The sequence below is a fragment of the Mustela putorius genome, unplaced genomic scaffold, assembly GCF_011764305.1.
Source record: "Mustela putorius furo isolate JIRA1106 unplaced genomic scaffold, ASM1176430v1.1 tig00000450_pilon_pilon_pilon, whole genome shotgun sequence".
In the NCBI taxonomy this organism is placed as follows: Eukaryota; Metazoa; Chordata; class Mammalia; order Carnivora; family Mustelidae; genus Mustela; species Mustela putorius.
In genome coordinates this window covers 10,269,872-10,288,488 of record NW_025421385.1, presented here as the reverse complement: position 1 = coordinate 10,288,488, position 18,617 = coordinate 10,269,872, and the positions used below count along the sequence as shown (strand labels likewise).

Below are 18,617 nucleotides of genomic sequence, written 5' to 3'. Positions count from 1 at the left end.
TTAGAGAAGATTTGTAGGAGGTAACTCCATTCAAATAAGTTCCATTTTATTTAAAGAGAATATATCAGGATGAATCTTTTAAAAACCCAAGTGTAAAGCAATAGGAGAATTTTAAACTTCGCTGTTTAGGTATAGCTTTTTCTTAGGTGAGAGACTTCTCTGATTCTTGAGAGAACTGTTGGGTAATATGAATGCATCCTTCTCAAAGTACAACTTCATCTTTTTACTGATTATTTTTTAAAGACTGAGAGAGAGAGAGAGAGAGCACAGAGGGAGATTGAGAGGGAGAAGCAGACTCCCTGCTGAGCGGAGAGCTCACCGTGGAGCTCAGTCCCAGGACCCTGAGATCATGCTCTGAGCCCAAGGCAGATGCTTAACCTACTGAGTCACCCAGGTGCCCCCAACTTTATCTTAAAAAAATTTTTTTTTAACCTTTGGTTTATTGGGAAAATTGAAGAAGACAGAATGGTTAGAAGAAGAAAACATAAACCATTTACTGAATGCCTTTGTGACTGAAAATGTTTTATATGTTAGGAATTCAGTGATTAATTCAAATATGTGTCTAACCTGAAGGGGCTTCTGGTCAAGCGGAAGGATCGCTGTGGCCATATAATGACAGTCTGGTGAGAAGGTGTGTTTTCAAGCTGTGACTGGATGTTGGTGAAAGTGTCTCAGAAGTTTTGAAGGATGAGTAAGAGTTGCTTGTGAGAGAAATGATCCTGAGGGCAGGACTAATTCTTTATTAGTGAGAACAAAGGTAATGTCCAACCATGAATGGAACTGAGTAAGACTTGAAGTTGGGTTAAAGTAGTGAAGGTCAGGGGCCCCTGGGTGGCTCAGTTGGTTAAGTGTCTGCCTTCGGCTCAGGTCATGATCCCAGGGTCCTGGGATGGAGCCCCATGGGATGGAGCTCCCTGTTCTGGGGAGCCTGCTTTTCCCTCTGTCCCCCACTCACTCTCTTTCAAATCAATAAATAAAATCTTTAAAAAAGTAGTCAAGGTCATTTAGAAGGAACATGACTGGTACCTTATATTGCTTTTCCTTAGTGATTAAAAATGAAATAAAAGGTTTTTCAATAATTTCTTTAAACAGAAAATAGTACAAGCTGAGCAGTTAACTTTTAACAGTGGATTACTTAATAGTTGAACCAAGTGGAAGTGTAAGTCTACTTTGATGTGGATAGGTAGACACAAGTATTTGAATTATATTTTCTAAAAATGCACTTTAGAGGCGCCTGGGTGGCTCAGTCGGTTAAGCGTCTGCCTTTGGCTCAGGTCATGATCTCAGGGTCCTGGAATTAAGCCCTGGGTCAGGGCTCCCTACTCAGCGGGGAGTCTGCTTCTCTGTCTTCCTCCACCCTCCCCCCTTCTAATGCGCACGCGCTCTCTCGCTCTCTCTCAAATGAATAAATTAAAAAAAAATTTTTTTTAAATAATAAAATGTCACTTTATTTAGACTTCTTCATGGTGAGCAGTTTTCAAAAGGAGATATGGTAAACTTAAACATATTTGGCAAATGGGAATCATTTTGTAAAGAAGGAGATAGCTTTCAAGTATGAGTGTGAATACTTTAGGATTAATAACTTGCTGCTGAAATAAGTCACTTAAAGGAGTTCCGAAGTTTCATTAGGAATATTGGTGGTGATCCATTGTGATATAAATATTTCCTTATTATTATTGTTATTTAATTATTTAATCTATGTTTCTTATTACTTCTGTGACACAATGTTCATTTATAAGCTGCTGATTATTTTACAGCTATTGGGGAAAATTCATCCTAGTCTGTATTAAATCACTGAAATGCTCATATCATTTGTTTTGTAAGATTTTGTTATAAACACAAAGAGAAGGACATTTAGAGTTCGTTGCCATTGATTGCTTAGCATTTAGATATTAATACAGGAATCTATTAATTAACTTGATAATAAACACTGTTGGAATGTAGGTTGATAAAAATCATTCTTTGTTTTAAAGGAGATTACTCGTGCAGCCTCGGGTTGTGTTTGAATTTTGAATAGCCTCCTGTCTTCTTGCTTACCTATTTGCGATTGTCTTAGTCGTGGAGCCATTGCTAGGCGGAATTTCTTTTACGTTTAAAGAGCTTGTGAGAATCCAAGGAGAATATTTATAAGTTACTTCCAGGTCTGAGCAAGGCCCACTCCGAGACTGATTTCTGATTATTGACTTGGGTTACCATTTACCTGCTTTTAGAGCTCAGGTTATAGCCACTCCTGGGAGCTCGCAGATGGCGTGAGGCACCCAGGAGCCAGCAGCCACATGACCTGAACGGGAGGCAGATGCTTAACCGACTGAACCACCCAGGCCCCCCGTTGCTGTTTTTAATGCTGTAGAAGTCAGGTTCATCCTGTAGTCTATTCCAACTATTTCTGACTAGACCTTTGCTTTTATTTTATAAAAATGAGAAAAGCCAGAGAAAAATCATCAGATTTTACATAGCTCTCTTCCAGTAATCAAGAATTTGGGGCTCTTTGATGTATAACTTCGAATGGTTATTCTCTATATGTTTTCGGATTATAAGTGGGACTCTAACTGCATTGGACTATAATTTGATAATGCTGTTCATTTTCATGTTTAAAATATTTAAAAAAATTGTTTCTTTCAAGTACCAGAATCAAAGGAAAATAAAACTGGGATGTAAGAAATTATGTAGTAATAACAATATTTTTAATACTGAATTTACTTTAGGAAGATGATGGAAAGTTCCTTCTGGGAAGAAAAACCCAGAAGCCATTTGGGTCTGGAGTATGTGCAGGTATCCTGGTCCTGGCTTCAGGCTTGTTCAGATACTGTCTGGCCATCTGTTTATCAGAGAACCTGGAATGTTTAGAAATGTGTGGAAGATCAAATCAGATGGCCATGACTGTCTGCCCTGCTGATAGAAGAGGAAAATCTTACATTGTTTAAGATGCATTGTAGTAAGAGCACAAGGGTGGCTCAGTCTGTTAAGCCTTTGACTCAGGTCATGACCTCAAGGTCATGAGACTGAGCCCTGCCTCAGCGCCACACTGAATGGGGAGTCTGCTTGAGAATTCATTCCTTCTGCCCCTTCCTCTACTCCTTCACTCTCTCTCTGTCTCAAATAAATAAATCTTTTTAAAAAGATACATTGTATTAAAAGCTGAAGAGAACCTTCAAATGTGTTTGGATCAGGATTAAGTCTAAAATGCAGGGACGCTGCCCCCCCCCAACCCTTCCCTGTGCTTCTGACACAGCTGTGAGAGTAGGTAAGCCCTCACTCTTCTTTTCCTCCCCTCCTTTCTTCTTCCTTCGCTCTTCCAGCTCTATCACTTTCTCTGACAGACTTTGAGCTGTGGGACTCAGGCAGATGTGCTGGCATGAGAGTGTGCTTGGGACTTGTTCCCTCATTCCTTGCCCTGGTGACACAGTCTCAGCCAGTAGAAGAGGAAGCCATTGGTAGAGAGAGAAGTTGAGGAAAACAAAGGCTGTGCGATTACAAGTATCATTGAGGCTCATTACATGTATATATGTATTTATTTATGTATTTTATTTTTTAGATTGTTTATTTGTCAGAGAGAGAGAGCGCACAGGCAGGGTGAACATTCGAGGGAGAACTGGGCTCCCCACTGAGCAGGGAGCCCAACACGGGACTCGATCTCAGGATCCTGAGCTGAAGGCAGATGCTTAACAGACTGAGCCACCCAGGTGTTACCCCCCCTCCCCCCCGTAAGATTATTTATTTATTTATCTATCTATTTATTTATTTATTTGAGAGAAAGCAGAGCAAGCAAGAGAGAACATGAGTTGGGGGAAAGGGCAGAGGGAGTGGGAGAAACAGACCCCCTAATGAGCAGAGAGCCTGATGCAGGACTTGATCCCCGGACCTGAAGGCAGAAGCTTAACCAACTGAGCCACCCAGGCACCCTGCTTATTATATTTTTCATACAGAATTTACATTCTGACACAAGGGACACTGTGGAATTTCTTTTTCCTGGTTTCTTCCCCCCCCCCCCCCTTAGCTGCCTTTTTGTCTTTCAGTGCCCATTCAACTTGTTAAAGTATGGAAAAGAAGGTAAAACATAACTTAACATATGACATGAAAGTTCTTCATCAATTTCTTTGATTTAAAAAAATTCTTAAGAGTAATAGGCACTCTATATATTGTGTTCCAGAAGATGATTATCTGTAGATGTTTGAAATAATAGGGTTACTTTTAGAATTTGCTAGTCGGGCAGGAACCACCTCTGTACAGCCATGGTGTTCTATGCTGAAAATCGGGGGATTGTCTGCGTCAAAATCACCTCGGGTATTGGGGCGAGTAAATTAATTCTCTTTAAGGGGCGCCAGGATGGCTCTGTCATTGGGCACCTGCCTTTGGCTCAGGTCGTGATCCCAGGGTCCTGGGATCGAGCTCCACATCAGGCTCCCTGCTTGGCAGTGGGAAGCCAGCTTCTCCCTCTCCCACTCCCCCTGCTTGTGTTCCATCTCTCACTGTGTCTCTGTCAAATAAATAAAGTCTTTTAAAAAAGAATCTTTTAAAAATGGTTCTCTTTGGGGGAATCTGGGAATCTACATTGAACTTTATAGGCAATTCTGATGCATTCTAATGTTTCCAGGCCTCTGGAGCACAGAAATACTAACCAGTGCTTTCTAGTCTTTTACTTTAGCATGGCCCGCGGATATTATTTCATTTATTATTAATAACCCTGAGCGGTCATACAGCAAGTTTTCCCTGAATGTGGTGGGGCTTGGGTTTGATTCCAGTTCTACTTTAATCTAGGCTTTACCATCTCCTTTATTACTGTTTATATATATTAGGGATGCATTTTGCTCTAGAGGTAGACTGATATTCTTGCTTAAGCCCATTGGTGTGAGGTTTTCCATTTGTTAGCCCAGCGTTTTACAAACTTCAGTGTGCGTTGTAATCACCCAGAAGGCTTGTTAAAACACAGATTGTGTTGAACGCTATTCCCAGAGTTTCCGCTTCTTCAGTTTGGAGTATGGCCTGATCATTTTCATTTCTGACAAGTTTCCACGTGATGCTGCCGGTACTGGGAACCCTGGATCATCCTGGGAGAACCGCTGTGGAAACTCAGTAGTTCAGAGTGGTTTGGAAGTAGTCCCCGGCCTGACACACTCAGAGGGTACCCCCTCTCTCTCCTGAGACCCCAGGATTCTCTAACTCAGTGGTTAATATCCTGCACAGCAGGAGACTCTAAGAACCTGAACCCCCCACTATTTTACCACTTGGCAAGTGTTTGGAATATCACCTTTGCTTCAGAACAGTGGTTTTCAGCCTTAGCTTTCCCTACAGAAAAGCAGTGGGAGGATTATTCTCAGAATGTCCTTGGAAATTTGAGGAGTTTATTTTAATATAAAAAGGCTACAGAAATATAATTTTGCTTTAATAAATTTTACTTTAATTTCGAGGTCATTGATGGTAATCCTAAATTTCTGGAGTCATCTTTCTTCTCCTTTTTTCCCCAAATAGAAATTTAATTGACTTTTTAAAGGTAAAAAATTTCCTGTACTCATAACACTTAATTGTAATATAGATAATGTTAAAAACTATAAGGGAACCTCTGAAAATTTCAGATGATTCTGTTATTTCTTAGAGAAGGAGTGTCTATAGCCTGTTTACTTTCACTGAAGATCAGTAAAGGTGATAGGAAGTGGGTGGTGACTTAAGAAATTTTTCTCCTCATAGTTTATACCCTGAAAATCACAACTGGAATGGGGAGAGAGAGAGAATTAATTTCATAGACCAAATGCTCCATTTTAACTTCTTTTTAAAGGTTATAAAAGTCACATATGCTCATGGTAAAAAAAAGAAAAAAAATTCAACAGAATCCCTTTTGCTTATTTAATTTTGAAAGTCTTATTGGTACAATTCAAAACAACGGCTACAGAGCCCTCTCTAGCTGGCTTTTCGTTTCTTTTGTTATGTTTTTCTGGTTACTTTTAATTTTTTATCTAGTCGTCTTTTTTTTTTTTTGTTTGGTAGTTTTAGCTTTTACTCCAAAGGCATTTCATGGAGAAGTCAACTTTTTAAAAGTGATCCCCTGAACAGCTTTAGGGATGAGTTGGCAAGACAGGCTTGAGGCAGGATCTTTCTGGCACCTTATTTCTCTCTTTGGCAAAAACAAGCTCTCTACCTGTTTATACAGCATATGGGTTTCATAAATTCTGTTTCAGCAGGTTTTTCTCATGCTGAAGAACATGACACAAATGTGTCATGTGTCCCTCATATTATTCCTTTAATTAAAGCGTGTATATAGTAATGCAGGGTGTCCTGTTCAGAAAACTTTTTAGACGAGAGTTATGCAGGCAATCTGAACTTCTATTGCATATACAATTTGGACCCTAACTGTATTTGGAAATTTTTTAGTAATTATATATTTTTTTATTTATAATAAAAATATAGTTTTTAGTAATTATATTTTTATTTGGAATATACAAATATATAAATATATTTATATATGAATATATATTTATATATATATAAGTTTTTATTTGGAAATTTTTTAGTTATTACATTTTTATTTATTTATAATAAAAATATAATTTTTAGCCATTATATTTTTATTTTGGTTATTTAGATAAAGATTGTAGCTAATCTGGTTTTAAATCTCTCTGAAATTATGTTCGCAATTTTGGTGAGTCCCATTGTTGATACTATTATCCTGTTCAGTTTTTATCCTTTAGTTTTTTGGGGGGGGGGTCCTTAAGAATCTGGTGAAAGCTGGGGATCCTCTTCCCAGAAAAGTAAAGGCAAAATTTACTTGAATTTCCGGGGAGTGCTCAAACCTCTTCCCCTCCAGGCTGAGAATTCACGCCCTAAATGTGAGTGACAGTCTTCAGGTGTCCAGGTGTGTGGCTTGTGTGCCCGGGGTGGTCAGCTCTCTGGTCTGGGGAGGGAGGGGTTTGGGTTTGGGCAGTAAGTCAGCCCATCAGAGAACGTGAGATGCCAGCGTCCACGCTTCTTTTCAGAGTGGATGGTGACCTTTTTGAGTCGCTACTGCAGCCACAGTAAGACAAACAGGACCATTCCTGACATCAGCAGGATAGGGCTACCTTTTTTACAACCATGAAGGGCCGCTAAACTAGCTCTTGGGAATGCCACAGAGAAATTTTACACTAAGGTACTAGGTAGTGGCACAATCCCTCAACCCCACTTTGCCGTGATTCCATAATTATCAAAACTTTAATGAAAATGCCACATTGTTGTTAGTCAGCAATTCTTACTTTACAGGCAGCTTTGGGAAGTTCACTAAAAATTTAGATTTGTGAACCCTAGCCTTGGCTCGAGATTTATCATCTGTGGGGTAGAGGCCGGAAAACAGCCCTTGTCCAGTGGGGAGCAGAGCCGGACAGTCGTTCAGTGGGAGCACTCTGGAGAACGAATGTATCTGGTTCCCAACCCAACTCCTCCACTTGCCGGCTGAGTGACCCCGGGCAAGTTACGCAAGAAACTGTGGTTCAGTTTCTTCCCCTGTAAAATACTACCTGTTTCATGGGGTTCAGGTCAGACAAAAAGGCTTCTCTTTCCATGCGGGAAGCACGGAGTGGGTGGCAGTAGACAATGTTGCATAATCACTAGCCGCTGTTGCCATCACCGCCATCAGCACGATTGCCACAGGGAAAGCCCCAGTGGTTCAGTGAAAATTTTGACTTTCATTTTAAATGCGGCTTTAAAGAATATAGATAACAATCACTAACATTTACTGAACGTTCAGTGTGCCAGGCACAGTGCTGGTTGCTTAACCTCTGATCATTAATACAGCTTCAGGAGGATGAGGCCTCATATTTTGGTTTCATGGATGAGAAAAGCCATTCTTTAGGTAATTAGTTATAGAGCCAGGGTTCTTTTTTAGTCTATGTGTGTGTGTGTGTGTGTGTGTGTGTGTGTGTTATAAAAAGCGTAACTGGACATTTATTGTGGCTCATTTAGCTTTGCGATTTTATTAAAATAAATTAATCTATTAAAAGTATTACTTATTTTAGTCCTTAGTTCTTGAGTATCTTCATATTTCTTTTTGGTATTTTGGGAAATTTAATTTCAGACACGTTTCCCTTTTCACTCTGGGTCCACTCTTAGTTTAGGAAGAGGTTCTTGGAAAAACCGAGAGAAAACAAGAAGCTTTTCTCAAGTCTTGAATGTCAGAGGAGTGGCCTCCAGGATTCGAACTTGATTAGGGTTGGGGAAACAGCCCATCTCGGTGGAGGTCTTCTCTCTCTTCTCCAGCCCGTTCAGAGTTCAGCTTTACTGCAGGGCCCGGGGGCTGCTGCAGCCTCGTGGGTGCTGGTATGTCTTGTGCGGTGGAGACGTTCTCGTTAATGGCGGGCTCCAGGTGTAGTGTTGAATTTGCTGTCAGTATTACTGGGACTCAGCAGTAAGGAAACATAAAGTAGCTTGGCTAAGTCTGTCCTTTTTCTAGAATGGTTTTGTAAATTTTCAAATTTTGGAAATAATTATGCCTGTGAATTGGTAGAATATTAGCAGTATTCTGAATCTAGCCAAATCTGTTCTCAATCAGTATATATGGTATATTCTGGAGAATTTGACTGTAACATAAGTTGAGAAGCTCCTTTGGAATCAGTAGCAGTAAAAAACCATTTGAGCCTTGGTTGTGTGATTTTTCAATCTACTATACGATTTTTGGAGCAAGGGTTTAAAGGAAGATACAGGGGAACATATTGATATGGACTTCGAAGAATTAAAGTGATTTGCCAGTATTCTAAACAGGTAATAATTGTGACAGATGTAAAACCCCCATTCTGCTCCTAGTCCCTGAGTACTGTGCACCCAATAGACGCGAGCCCTCAGAGGCAAGGGGACACGCTCAATGTACCCTTAGCCTTCCCAGGTTAATGCAATCCAGTATGGTTTCTAGAGTAGGAAACTGAACTGAGAAGTTTGTTCAGGGTCGCACAGCGTCTGAATAGTCTAGAAGTTGGATTTGATCTTGGATTTCTTCCACTCAAAGTTTCATGAAATTTTGAGAGGTCTGTGGCTGGAAAAGGCTTTTTGAGGAGTCAGTGAGAGAGGAAACAGGGCTTTTAAGAGCCCAGACCAAGATAAGGGTAAAAGCGTCAGATTTAAGGATGGAGGATGGCTGGAGCTGAGATCGGGGCAGCTTGACCAAGGAATGAGGTTGAGAAAGGATCCCTGAGTCAGCCATGGGGCAGCTAGGGAATTTGACACTGACAAGGTTAATTTGTTAAGATTATGGAGGGATTAAAAAAAGGTTAAGTGTTAGGGTTAAGTAGTACAGCATACATGTTAAAGATAGACTGGTGCGTGGGGTGGGGGGTGAGAAATTGCAAGATTAAATGATCGGTGTTTAATGGGTTTTCTTGGACAAAAGGATATTGATGGCAAAGGGACCAATTAGGAAGTGCTCGTAGTATTTCAGGTGAAAGCTGCAGTCAGCGCCACAGCCTCAGCCGCCTCTGAATTCCTAAATTTGTCTTCAATACCGTTAACTTCATTTTCACTTAAATGGAAAATTTCAAACAGAAACAGAAGTAGACAGGAGCCCTGTGCACCCTTCACTCAGTTTTCGAGAGTCGTGGGGCCAAGTCTTGTTGTCTCCACACTCTCTTCCTCACCTCCCAACCCCCATCCTCAGTATTATTTTGAATTAAGTCCCAGACATCATATCATTTAATCTGTAAATATTTTACTATAGATCTCTAAAAGATAAAGGGATTTAAAAAATAAACATAAACATAATACAGTTTTCACATTTAAAACATAAATTTTCTGGGCGCCTGGATGGCTCAGTGGGTTAAGCCGCTGCCTTCGGCTCAGGTCATGATCTCGGGGTCCTGGGATCGAGTCCCGCATCGGGCCCTCTGCTCAGCGGGGAGTCTGCTTCCCTCTCTCTCTCTCTGCCTGCCTCTCCGACTACTTGTGATTTCTCTCTGTCAAATAAATAAATAAAATCTTTAAAAAAAAATAAAAAAAAAAAACAAACATAAATTTTCATACCAATTATCCACATTTCTAGTAGCCTCATAAATGAAATGAATGTTTAATTTATGTTATATGGTAGTTTGAATCAAGATCCCAGTCAAGTCCCGGGGTGCCTGGGTGGCTCTGTGGGTCAAGCCTCTGCCTTTGGTTCAGGTCATGATCCCAGGGTCCTGGGAAGGAGCCCATGTAGGGCTCTGTGCTCAGCAGGGAGCCTACCCCCCCCCCCCCAGCCTGCTTTCCCCGCCCCACCTGCATCCCCCCCCACCTGCATCCCCCCCCACTGCCTCTCTGCCTACTCATGTTCTCTGTCAAATAAATTAATAAAATCTTTAGAAAAAACAAATCCAAGTAGAGTCCAGTCTTAGAATTGGTTGATACCTTCTCACCTATAGGATTTCCCTCGGTCTCTATCTCTCTTTCTTTTCCTCTTACTTTCTTTTTACTATTGCAACTTTTTGTTGAAGAAAGTAGGTCATATGTCTAGTAGAGATTCCTACAGTTTGAAATTTGCTGATTGATTTGCTATGGTTTCGTGTGTTCTTCAGTCCTTTTTATTTCCTATAAATTGGTAGTTAGATATACAGGCTTTACCAAATTCATTATCCTTTTTTTTGGGGGGGGGGCAAGAATATTTCATTGCTTGTTTGTTCATTAGGAGGTATAGAATTTCTTGATTTTTCTTTCTTTTTTGATCAAACCACTGATGCTTGCCATAGTCTTTTCCCTCTCTTTCAATTTTTATTGTTATTTTTTTTACTATATTCAAGACTGCCAGTAACAAACAGCAAAATGTGTGTGTGTGTGTGTGTTTTTTTTAAAGATTTTATTTACTTATTTGACAGAGAACACAAGTAGGCAGAGAGGCAGGCAGAGAGAGAGAGAGAGAAGCAGGCTCTGCACTGAGCAGAGAGCCTGAGGCGGGGCTCGATCCCAGGACCCTGGGATCATGTCCTGGGCTGAAGGCAGAGGCTTTAACCTGCTGAGCCACCCAGGCGCCCCGCAAAATGTGTTTTGTAGCACATTGGTTCCAGGCAATGTAGCTGTTAACATGATAAATATTCTTGGGCAGGATCCCAAGTTTTATTCAGTTTTATGTTTTGTCCTCCTACATTTATTTTTGTATTGGTACCTCTAATTCTAAGTGTAAGCTTTTCAAAGCCTTTCAGTCAATCATTCACCAGCTTCTTACTGAATACCTGTCCGTGCTTGGCACTGGGAGCCCAAGAGGAAGTAAGAATCCAGTCCAAGAGATACACAAACAAATAGCTGAAATACAGCATTGTAAATTCTTTTCAAAAATTTATTTATTTATTTATTTATTTTGGGAGAAAGGGTGCGCAGGAGTTGGGGGTTGGGGGGAAGGGACAGAGGGAGAGGGAGAAAGAGAAGGAGAATCTTAAACAGGTTGCACGCTCAACATGGATCCTGACCTTCAATTCGATCTCACAACCCTGAGACCATGACGTGAGGCAAAATCAAGAGGCAGACGCGGACGCCCCCAGCATTGTAAATTCTTTAAGAAGAGGACATCCAAAGTTGGTGAGGGGGTTTGTTTGCGGGCATGCTGGGGTTAATGTTTGGCAGGATCTTAAAGACAGCCAGATGCTTTGCAGGCACAAAAGGAAAGGCATCCACTCGGGACCAAGTTAGACCAAGAGAGCTGCTCCCCGTAGACGCGTGGCACCGTGGGAGCTTGGGAGCAATCGAATGGGTGATGGTGTGCGGACGAGCAGTGGGCCCCGGGCAAGACCAGCATGGATCTGGGGCAGCAGCTGGAGGGTATTTGCCCGACTTGTCAGTACCCAGCTGGGCTGTGGATTTCATTCTGTATAATAAATAAATAAACAAACTTTTATTTATTTATTTTACATTTATTTATTTAATTCAGAGAGAGAGAACACCAGTGGGAGTGGGAGCAGGGGCTGGGGTAAAGGGACAGACTCTCAGGCAGACTCCCTGCCAAGCACAGGGCCCAGCGCAGGGCTGGATCCCACGACCCCAATTTCAGAACCAGAGCTGAAACCAAGAGCCGGATGCTCAACCGGCCGAGCCACCCAGGCGCCCCAGGAGGAGGCCCTTCCCACGCAGTGGGCGCTGTGACCATTTGTATTTTAGCAGGTCCACTCTGGTGACATGGTGGACTAGGGGCTGTCATGAAAAGTGGCCTAAGGAGAGGACTGGCTGTCGGGGGTAAAGACAAAAGAGGGTGGACTTTGCAGTGACGTGGGGTGTGGCGGTGTGGCAGAGGGCTGGATGGTGGAAGATAAAAAAGCTCTGAGAAGTTCCCTGTGGAGAGGGAGGCCCCTGACCAGGTGGCAAGCGGAAGGGGGGGCAGTCCTTCCCTGGCACAGTGTGTGGAAGGGGCTGTGCCCTCAAGCAGCAGTGCTGGGAGCGCAGCGAAAGTATGTGGGAGTTGAAGTAGAGATTTGGGAATTGTCCCCATCCAGGGATCAGTGTGGGTAGAATCTTTGGGGGACACCAGTTCTTAGGGGACGGACAGAAAGAGCAGAACCAGCAGAGGAGCCTTAAATGAACATAATCTGGGAAGGCTGAGTCTCCTTGTTCTGCTTTCTGTCAGCCTGTGGACTTCAAATAACTCTTCACCGGTAATGAGTGGTAGGGAGAATGGTTTTATATATTCAACTTTGTGGGAGTGTTAACAATGTTAGTATCTCTTACTGACTCACAATATTGTAACTGGATATTTTGGAGCTGTCCCATGTATAAAAACACATAAGATTCATAATTTCTGAAAGGGGAATTTAGGAGAATATATGGAAGAGTAGGGTAATGCCTTTAAAAAATTAAAATTGGCTTAAGTCCTTGTGTAATAGTGTTTGAGGCTTCCAGTGGTCTCCAGAGCAGTTAGGATAGAACTGAATATTTGTCCATCACACTGAGATGCTGGCTGTGCATAGACCTGAGCCGTGCACGTCATTTAAGCTTTTGCTTCCTTGTGGTAAAAAACAGGATGATGCTAGGGACTATCTCATGGGGCTGTGGTACCGGTGGACCACGCATGCTACGGGTCACAGAGCCCCGCCGGCAAGTGTCTGCTGTCTTTGTTAATGACATTTCCATTAGGGTGTTCCTGAGGAGGCAGGGGAGTGATTGTGCCATTCTGAAGTGGATATTTTATAGATTTATATTGCTTTCCTTTGGGGAAGGATATTTTACACTTATTTTTCTACAAACGAAATATGAGGGGGTCAGTAGCAAGCAAAGTGTCTTGATCAGAGTAATGATTTCACACGACTGGCCGCCCGGTGTGGCCAGGGGGCATTTTCTCTGTGGCGGTGATGTCCTCCCCATCCCCCCAACTACAGTGTCTTCTGTGCCGGGGCCACTTCTTTTCCCCTTAGTCGTTGGAACTGATGATGGGAGTTTCCAAAGCAGGGGAAAAAAAGGTACAAGATGTTTATCCTGACCTAGATGTCGCAGGATGTTAGGAGTCCGTTCGGGTTCGTCGCGTCAGTCTGGACTGTTGCAGTAGCTATACGTGTGCTATTTGTAGCGCGTCTCTAATTTATGTGATTGTTGGAAAAACCTTCCTTAAGTAACCAGCAAATTACCAAGTATTCTAGACGGCTTTTTGCTAGTTTATTGACTTCACCGTCCCCGGCCCCTTAGTCCCACTTGTGTGTCTGGGACTGAGGTGTGCTCTCGACCACCCATCATCCTCATCCCGCAGCCGCCTCCCGCCTAGGCCCGGCCCGGTCTTGCTTCGGTTTGTATTGTGGAGCGGGCTTTTATCGTGGTGCCGCATGAGGTAGGGAAAGACAGGGAGCAACCTCAGTGTCCCTCAGGAGGGGACTGGTGGAACAGGCCGCAGGACTGACCACGCAGCACCACGTAGCAGTGAGAAGAGAACGGACATTTCGGTGCAGATATGGAACGAGCTCCAAAACATACTGTTAAGGGACCAAAAAATACGCTGTGTACAGGACATACACCCCACTGTGTTTAAAGGACAAAGGATTTAAATTCACGCTCATACTCTGTAACACATTGGGCAGTTGTGGAAAGAGAAATAACAGCTTGTGGGCAGCAGCCCTTGTGGAGGGCAGCCTGGGAAGGAGGTGGTCGCTCTTGCAGGGTTTGGTGCTTTGTGTCCTTTGAACTCCCCATGGGAACATTTTCCCTTTTTATTTTTTCTTAAAAAGTGTCCTTGACATGGGGCGCCTGGGTGGCTCAGGAGGTTAAGCGGCTGCCTTCAGCTCAGGTCATGATCCCAGCGTCCAGGGATTGAGTCCTGATTCAGGCTCCTTGCTCGGCAGGGAGCCTGCTTCTCCCTCTGCCTCTGCCTGCCGCTCTGCCTGTCTGTGTTCTCTCTCTCTCTCTCTCTGACAAATAAATAAATTAAATCTTTAAATTAAATAAATTAATTAATTAAATCTTTAAAAAAAAAGTGTCCTTGACATTTTATTCTACATTTTCTTTAAAGTCTTATGTTGCCATTCGTCCTTAATTCATTTTATCATAAAGAAAGCAGAAGCACTCAGGTTCTTGGCTTTGACAGTAGACCCATGTGACAGTTTTGGTGTTTTCCTTCCTTAGGATATGAGTGGGACACGAGTGTTTCCTGCCTGCTCGTGCTCCACACTATAAGCTGTGAAGTACTGAAGTACCCAGTAAAGGCAGTGTTCCACACCGGGCGTTCAGGAGACGTCCACCATGTCTGTTAAAAGAAACACCTATGTGAAAACTTAGGACACAGATGTGTACATACCCCTAGCCCAAGCTCTCTTCACGCCTTTGTTGTTTTCTGAGTCAGTCTCCCTTTACTTTTGACTCATAACATAAAGAAGTTAAAACCAGAATCCATCAATGGTTCAAAGTTTGTGGGTGAGGTGACGAAAACGAATATTGATAAAGAACTGGGAAGGGGTAAACCACATTCCCCACTTGTGGTTCTTTTGTGTTGCAGAATTCTCACAGTGAGAGCCTCCCTGAAGTAGCCAGGGCTCTGTATACGTGCGGTTGAGGAATATAGGAATAGTGTGTGTGTAAGCTGGTGTACACACTAGTGTGGACTAGCTCGAACTTGTAAATGACCAGAGATGGCAACGATGTGTTAAGAATGTAAGGCTGTGTCTTTGTCATCTGTATATAAAATGCAGCGCTGAACATATTCTTTATTTTCTGAAACTGACATTGCCCTCTTACTGTCTATTAAATTACTCATTGCTGCTACTCTTCTTGAGGTGAAAATAAGTCCATACTAGAAAATAAATATCGCTCTGAAGGGGAAAAAGCTCAGGTTTGTTATAGAATATAACCTTTCTATCTCTATTAAAGCCGCCAGATGTAGACTTTATTGCCCCCATGTGAATTATATATGGATGATGATTGTTTCAGGTTAAAACTTGGTACCTTTTCTGGATGTTTTCTCCGTTAAATTAATCCTTATGTTTCAACATAAATTGAGGCAGAACAAGTTCCCGTTTCAGCAATTCTCACTAAATTTTCTTTCAGTTTTATTTCCAACTGAATTTAATAATTGAAAGCCTCTTGTGGTTAGGAGTAGTGTTTGAGACTTCAGTAGAATCTAATTATTTTGAACTTTTAAAGCCTTAAAAAGTGAAATGTAAAGCCATAGTAAAATGTTCTGATAGCTTTCATAGTCTATTAGTTCAGTGTTGCTTATTTTAGAGGGGACAGTATCTAAATTGAAATGTGTATTCATTATAGTTGTAATGGTCTCTTTCAACTCTTTTAAAAATCAGTCCATTTAGCTACAAAGAGAAAATAAAAAACATTTAAAAGGCTAATAAGCATAGGGCATGTGAGTCTGTTCCTGTTTCTTAACTGACGTTTACTTAAAAAAAAAAAAAAAAGTGTCCGAGCCCTGCCCATAAACTCTGTGTGTGCACACGCGCGTATTTGAGGAACTGGCAGGGGTCTGCTCATTTGTTTGCCCATTGTGAGGCTGTCCAGCACCTTTGTGGGGTTCTCTTTTTTTTGTACCAGGGTGAAGGCCCTGAATGGAGGCCTTGTGCCCTACTTGATTTGAAATCCTCACCGTTAATCTAAAGGAACCTGCGGGGCACCCAGCAGGAAGTCTGTGTGACAAGTGGAGGTCTGGGATCCGGAAGCTTCGGTGCTGGGGGCAGGGGGGAGGCAGTGAGAGTGGTAATAATCTTTTAGCCTCAGCTTTGGTCTCCCACAGCCTAATTGTTACCCCCGGCTGGCAGCCAGATTGAAGAACTACCCTTTTGGGTGTCCTGGATTGCACGTGCTCTCTGAGGCCTCACCTAACTGTTACCAGATTAAAACCCACGACAACTGGGCTTTAATTCTCTTACAAAAGCATAGTACTGACTAGGCATTGTGCATTCCTTTTAGAGGTTAGATATTTTTATGAATTTTGTGTGTGTGTGTGTGTGTGTGTGTGTGTGTAGCTTTATTTAAAGGACGGAAGGGTTGCTTGGGAAGTGCGGTATTGTTGGCATGCTCTTTCTTACAGAGCCTGTTTAAAATCAGCACTTGCCTGGTTTAACCTAATTTGTACAGTTTGTGTGCTTTGTAGGACTAGCTATTGGTCCAAAGTTTTTGGCTTAAGAAGCCATGTAATTTTAAGTGTATACTGTGTGAGAAAGGGGTGGGGCAGCAGAAGCTTTTTATAGGGCTTCAACTAATAAACATTAATTTTTTAAGTAAGATTCTGAGAATTTAACAGAAGTAGAACCTGTATATAATGCTTCCTTAATACTAACACTGATGGGCCAAGGGAGAAAATTCTGTTTTTAAGTGATACTTTCTATTCTTTTTTTTTCTCCACTCAGAAACTGGTTCTTCAACTTTCAGTGCCAATTAAGACATGCTATAATAAGTATTTTATATTCTGTCCTACTGTTTGACTTTGGGTGTAAATGGTGGTAGAATGTTTAGTAGCTGAACATACATAGTTAAACAGCTAGAGATGGGGTACATAGTAAGTTTGGTGTGGTGTGGTATTTGGTTTATATAATAGTATTTCAGCAGAATACTGAAACCAGGCAGAATACCTCCTGGAAAAGTGTTCAACAGGATGCCAGAAAGGCCATGTTAATGATAAGTTTCTCATACCTCAGCAGGTTTTTTGGGGCGTGTTTTGTTTCCCTACTGCTGTTTTATTCTTTATTGTGGTTCTCTGGAAACTGTGCCACGTGAACATATGGAATTCTATACATGAATGTTTATTGGTTTTGTAGAGACCCCAGGATACTGTGAGCTTAATAACTATGTTGTTTTGTGGGTTATCGAGGGGACATACTAAAAGTCAGTTGTTAATAAAGTTTTCATTAATTATTTTAACATTTTTCAAGGTAATATTAAAGGCAGCTCAACCAAAATCAGAATTAAGCAGTAACACTAGTGGGTTTGCTCTGGTTTAAAAGAGAGTTTGATCATAGCTGACCTCCTTCCCCATCTTTTACTGAGTGTTACCTTCCTGCAAAACTCAAATACAGTGTTTAGTTTGTATGACCTCATAATAAATTTAGTTGGTGTGTGTATACATATATATATATTCAAAATAAAAATAAAAAATAAGTGTTTTTACTCTTGATTCACAGCCTTGTCTTTTGTTTCTACTCTCCGTAAAATGTTAGATGATAAGTATTAACATGTATATGTCTGCTTAAGTGTAATACCAGTTGGCAGTTTGTGATTACCCTTTCTTTTGTTTTGGTTACAACTCAATGAGATATTTATCAAGTGCTTTATATTTGTGTTTGTTCAGGACATGTCTCAGGAAGGCTATGGAACTAGGTCTCAACCTCCTTTGGCTCCTGGAAAACCTAACCATGAAGACTTGAACTTGATACAACAAGAAAGACCATCAAGTTTACCAGTAAGACATTAATGTGCTGATTTGGAAATGTAATGAGTCAAAAAAATTTTAAAAGAGCTCTTGTTTTTGTTTGTTCTACTTTATATTAAATCTTGGGGAAGAAGTTCCTAGATTTCAGATATATTTGTGATTTATTAACTTTTTTAGGGCTTTCTTCTCAAGAACTGTGTGGTCTTGGATAAGTCTCTTTCATTTGTAGGTATTTCTTAGTCCAGTTGGAAGGCATATTCACTGGATGGGTTTTGTGGCAAAAAAGTGTTTCTGTTGTACAGTTGTGCTTTGCTTAGCCTTTTGCTTCCTGGTAGTGATATGGAACAGTGGTATCCAATGTAAGAGTTAAATGGAATGAAATCCCCACTTGGCAAAGGATATCAGTGATGAATGAGATAAAGCATCTGGTGAATGAGACAAGCCATCTTGTGGGACTTTATGTCATGAGAAATCACCCAGTCCTTTTCCACCTAAAAGAATTTTCATTTAAATTTGGCAAAAGCAGCTTTTAAGCATTTTCACCAGCAAATACTGTGTGGTGATTGGGGTATATATTGATTAGAGTAGTGGCTACATTCTAGGAAATCATGTTGAGGCCCGTAAATACAGTTCATCTGTTTTTTTAATGAGCAGCCTAATTTAAATGAGGCTTTCCTTATAAACTAAAAGAATACATCTATGCAAATAAATTTTTGTATTTATTTTCTTGTTAAAATGTTTTTGATTTGAATAATTATTATTCTTATTCCTTAATCTTTATTTTCATTTAAGATGGGAGTTCAAGCTAGACAATGATTTTAATTCGAGTTTCAAATATTTTACATTAAGTTTTATT

At 41.3% G+C, this 18,617-nt stretch overlaps 1 protein-coding gene across 10 annotated transcripts in view; it reads left to right on the top strand.

The window, feature by feature from the left end:
• The window catches only part of ARID1B (AT-rich interaction domain 1B), a 439,186-nt gene that overhangs the window by 139,163 nt on the left and 281,406 nt on the right, over positions 1-18,617 (top strand). For all 10 annotated transcript variants that reach the window (XM_045080143.1, XM_045080141.1, XM_045080135.1 and 7 more), the window contains exon 4: positions 17,681-17,791. In XM_045080143.1, coding sequence (XP_044936078.1) covers positions 17,681-17,791 — 111 coding nt within the window. The remainder of the gene's footprint in view (positions 1-17,680; positions 17,792-18,617) is intronic.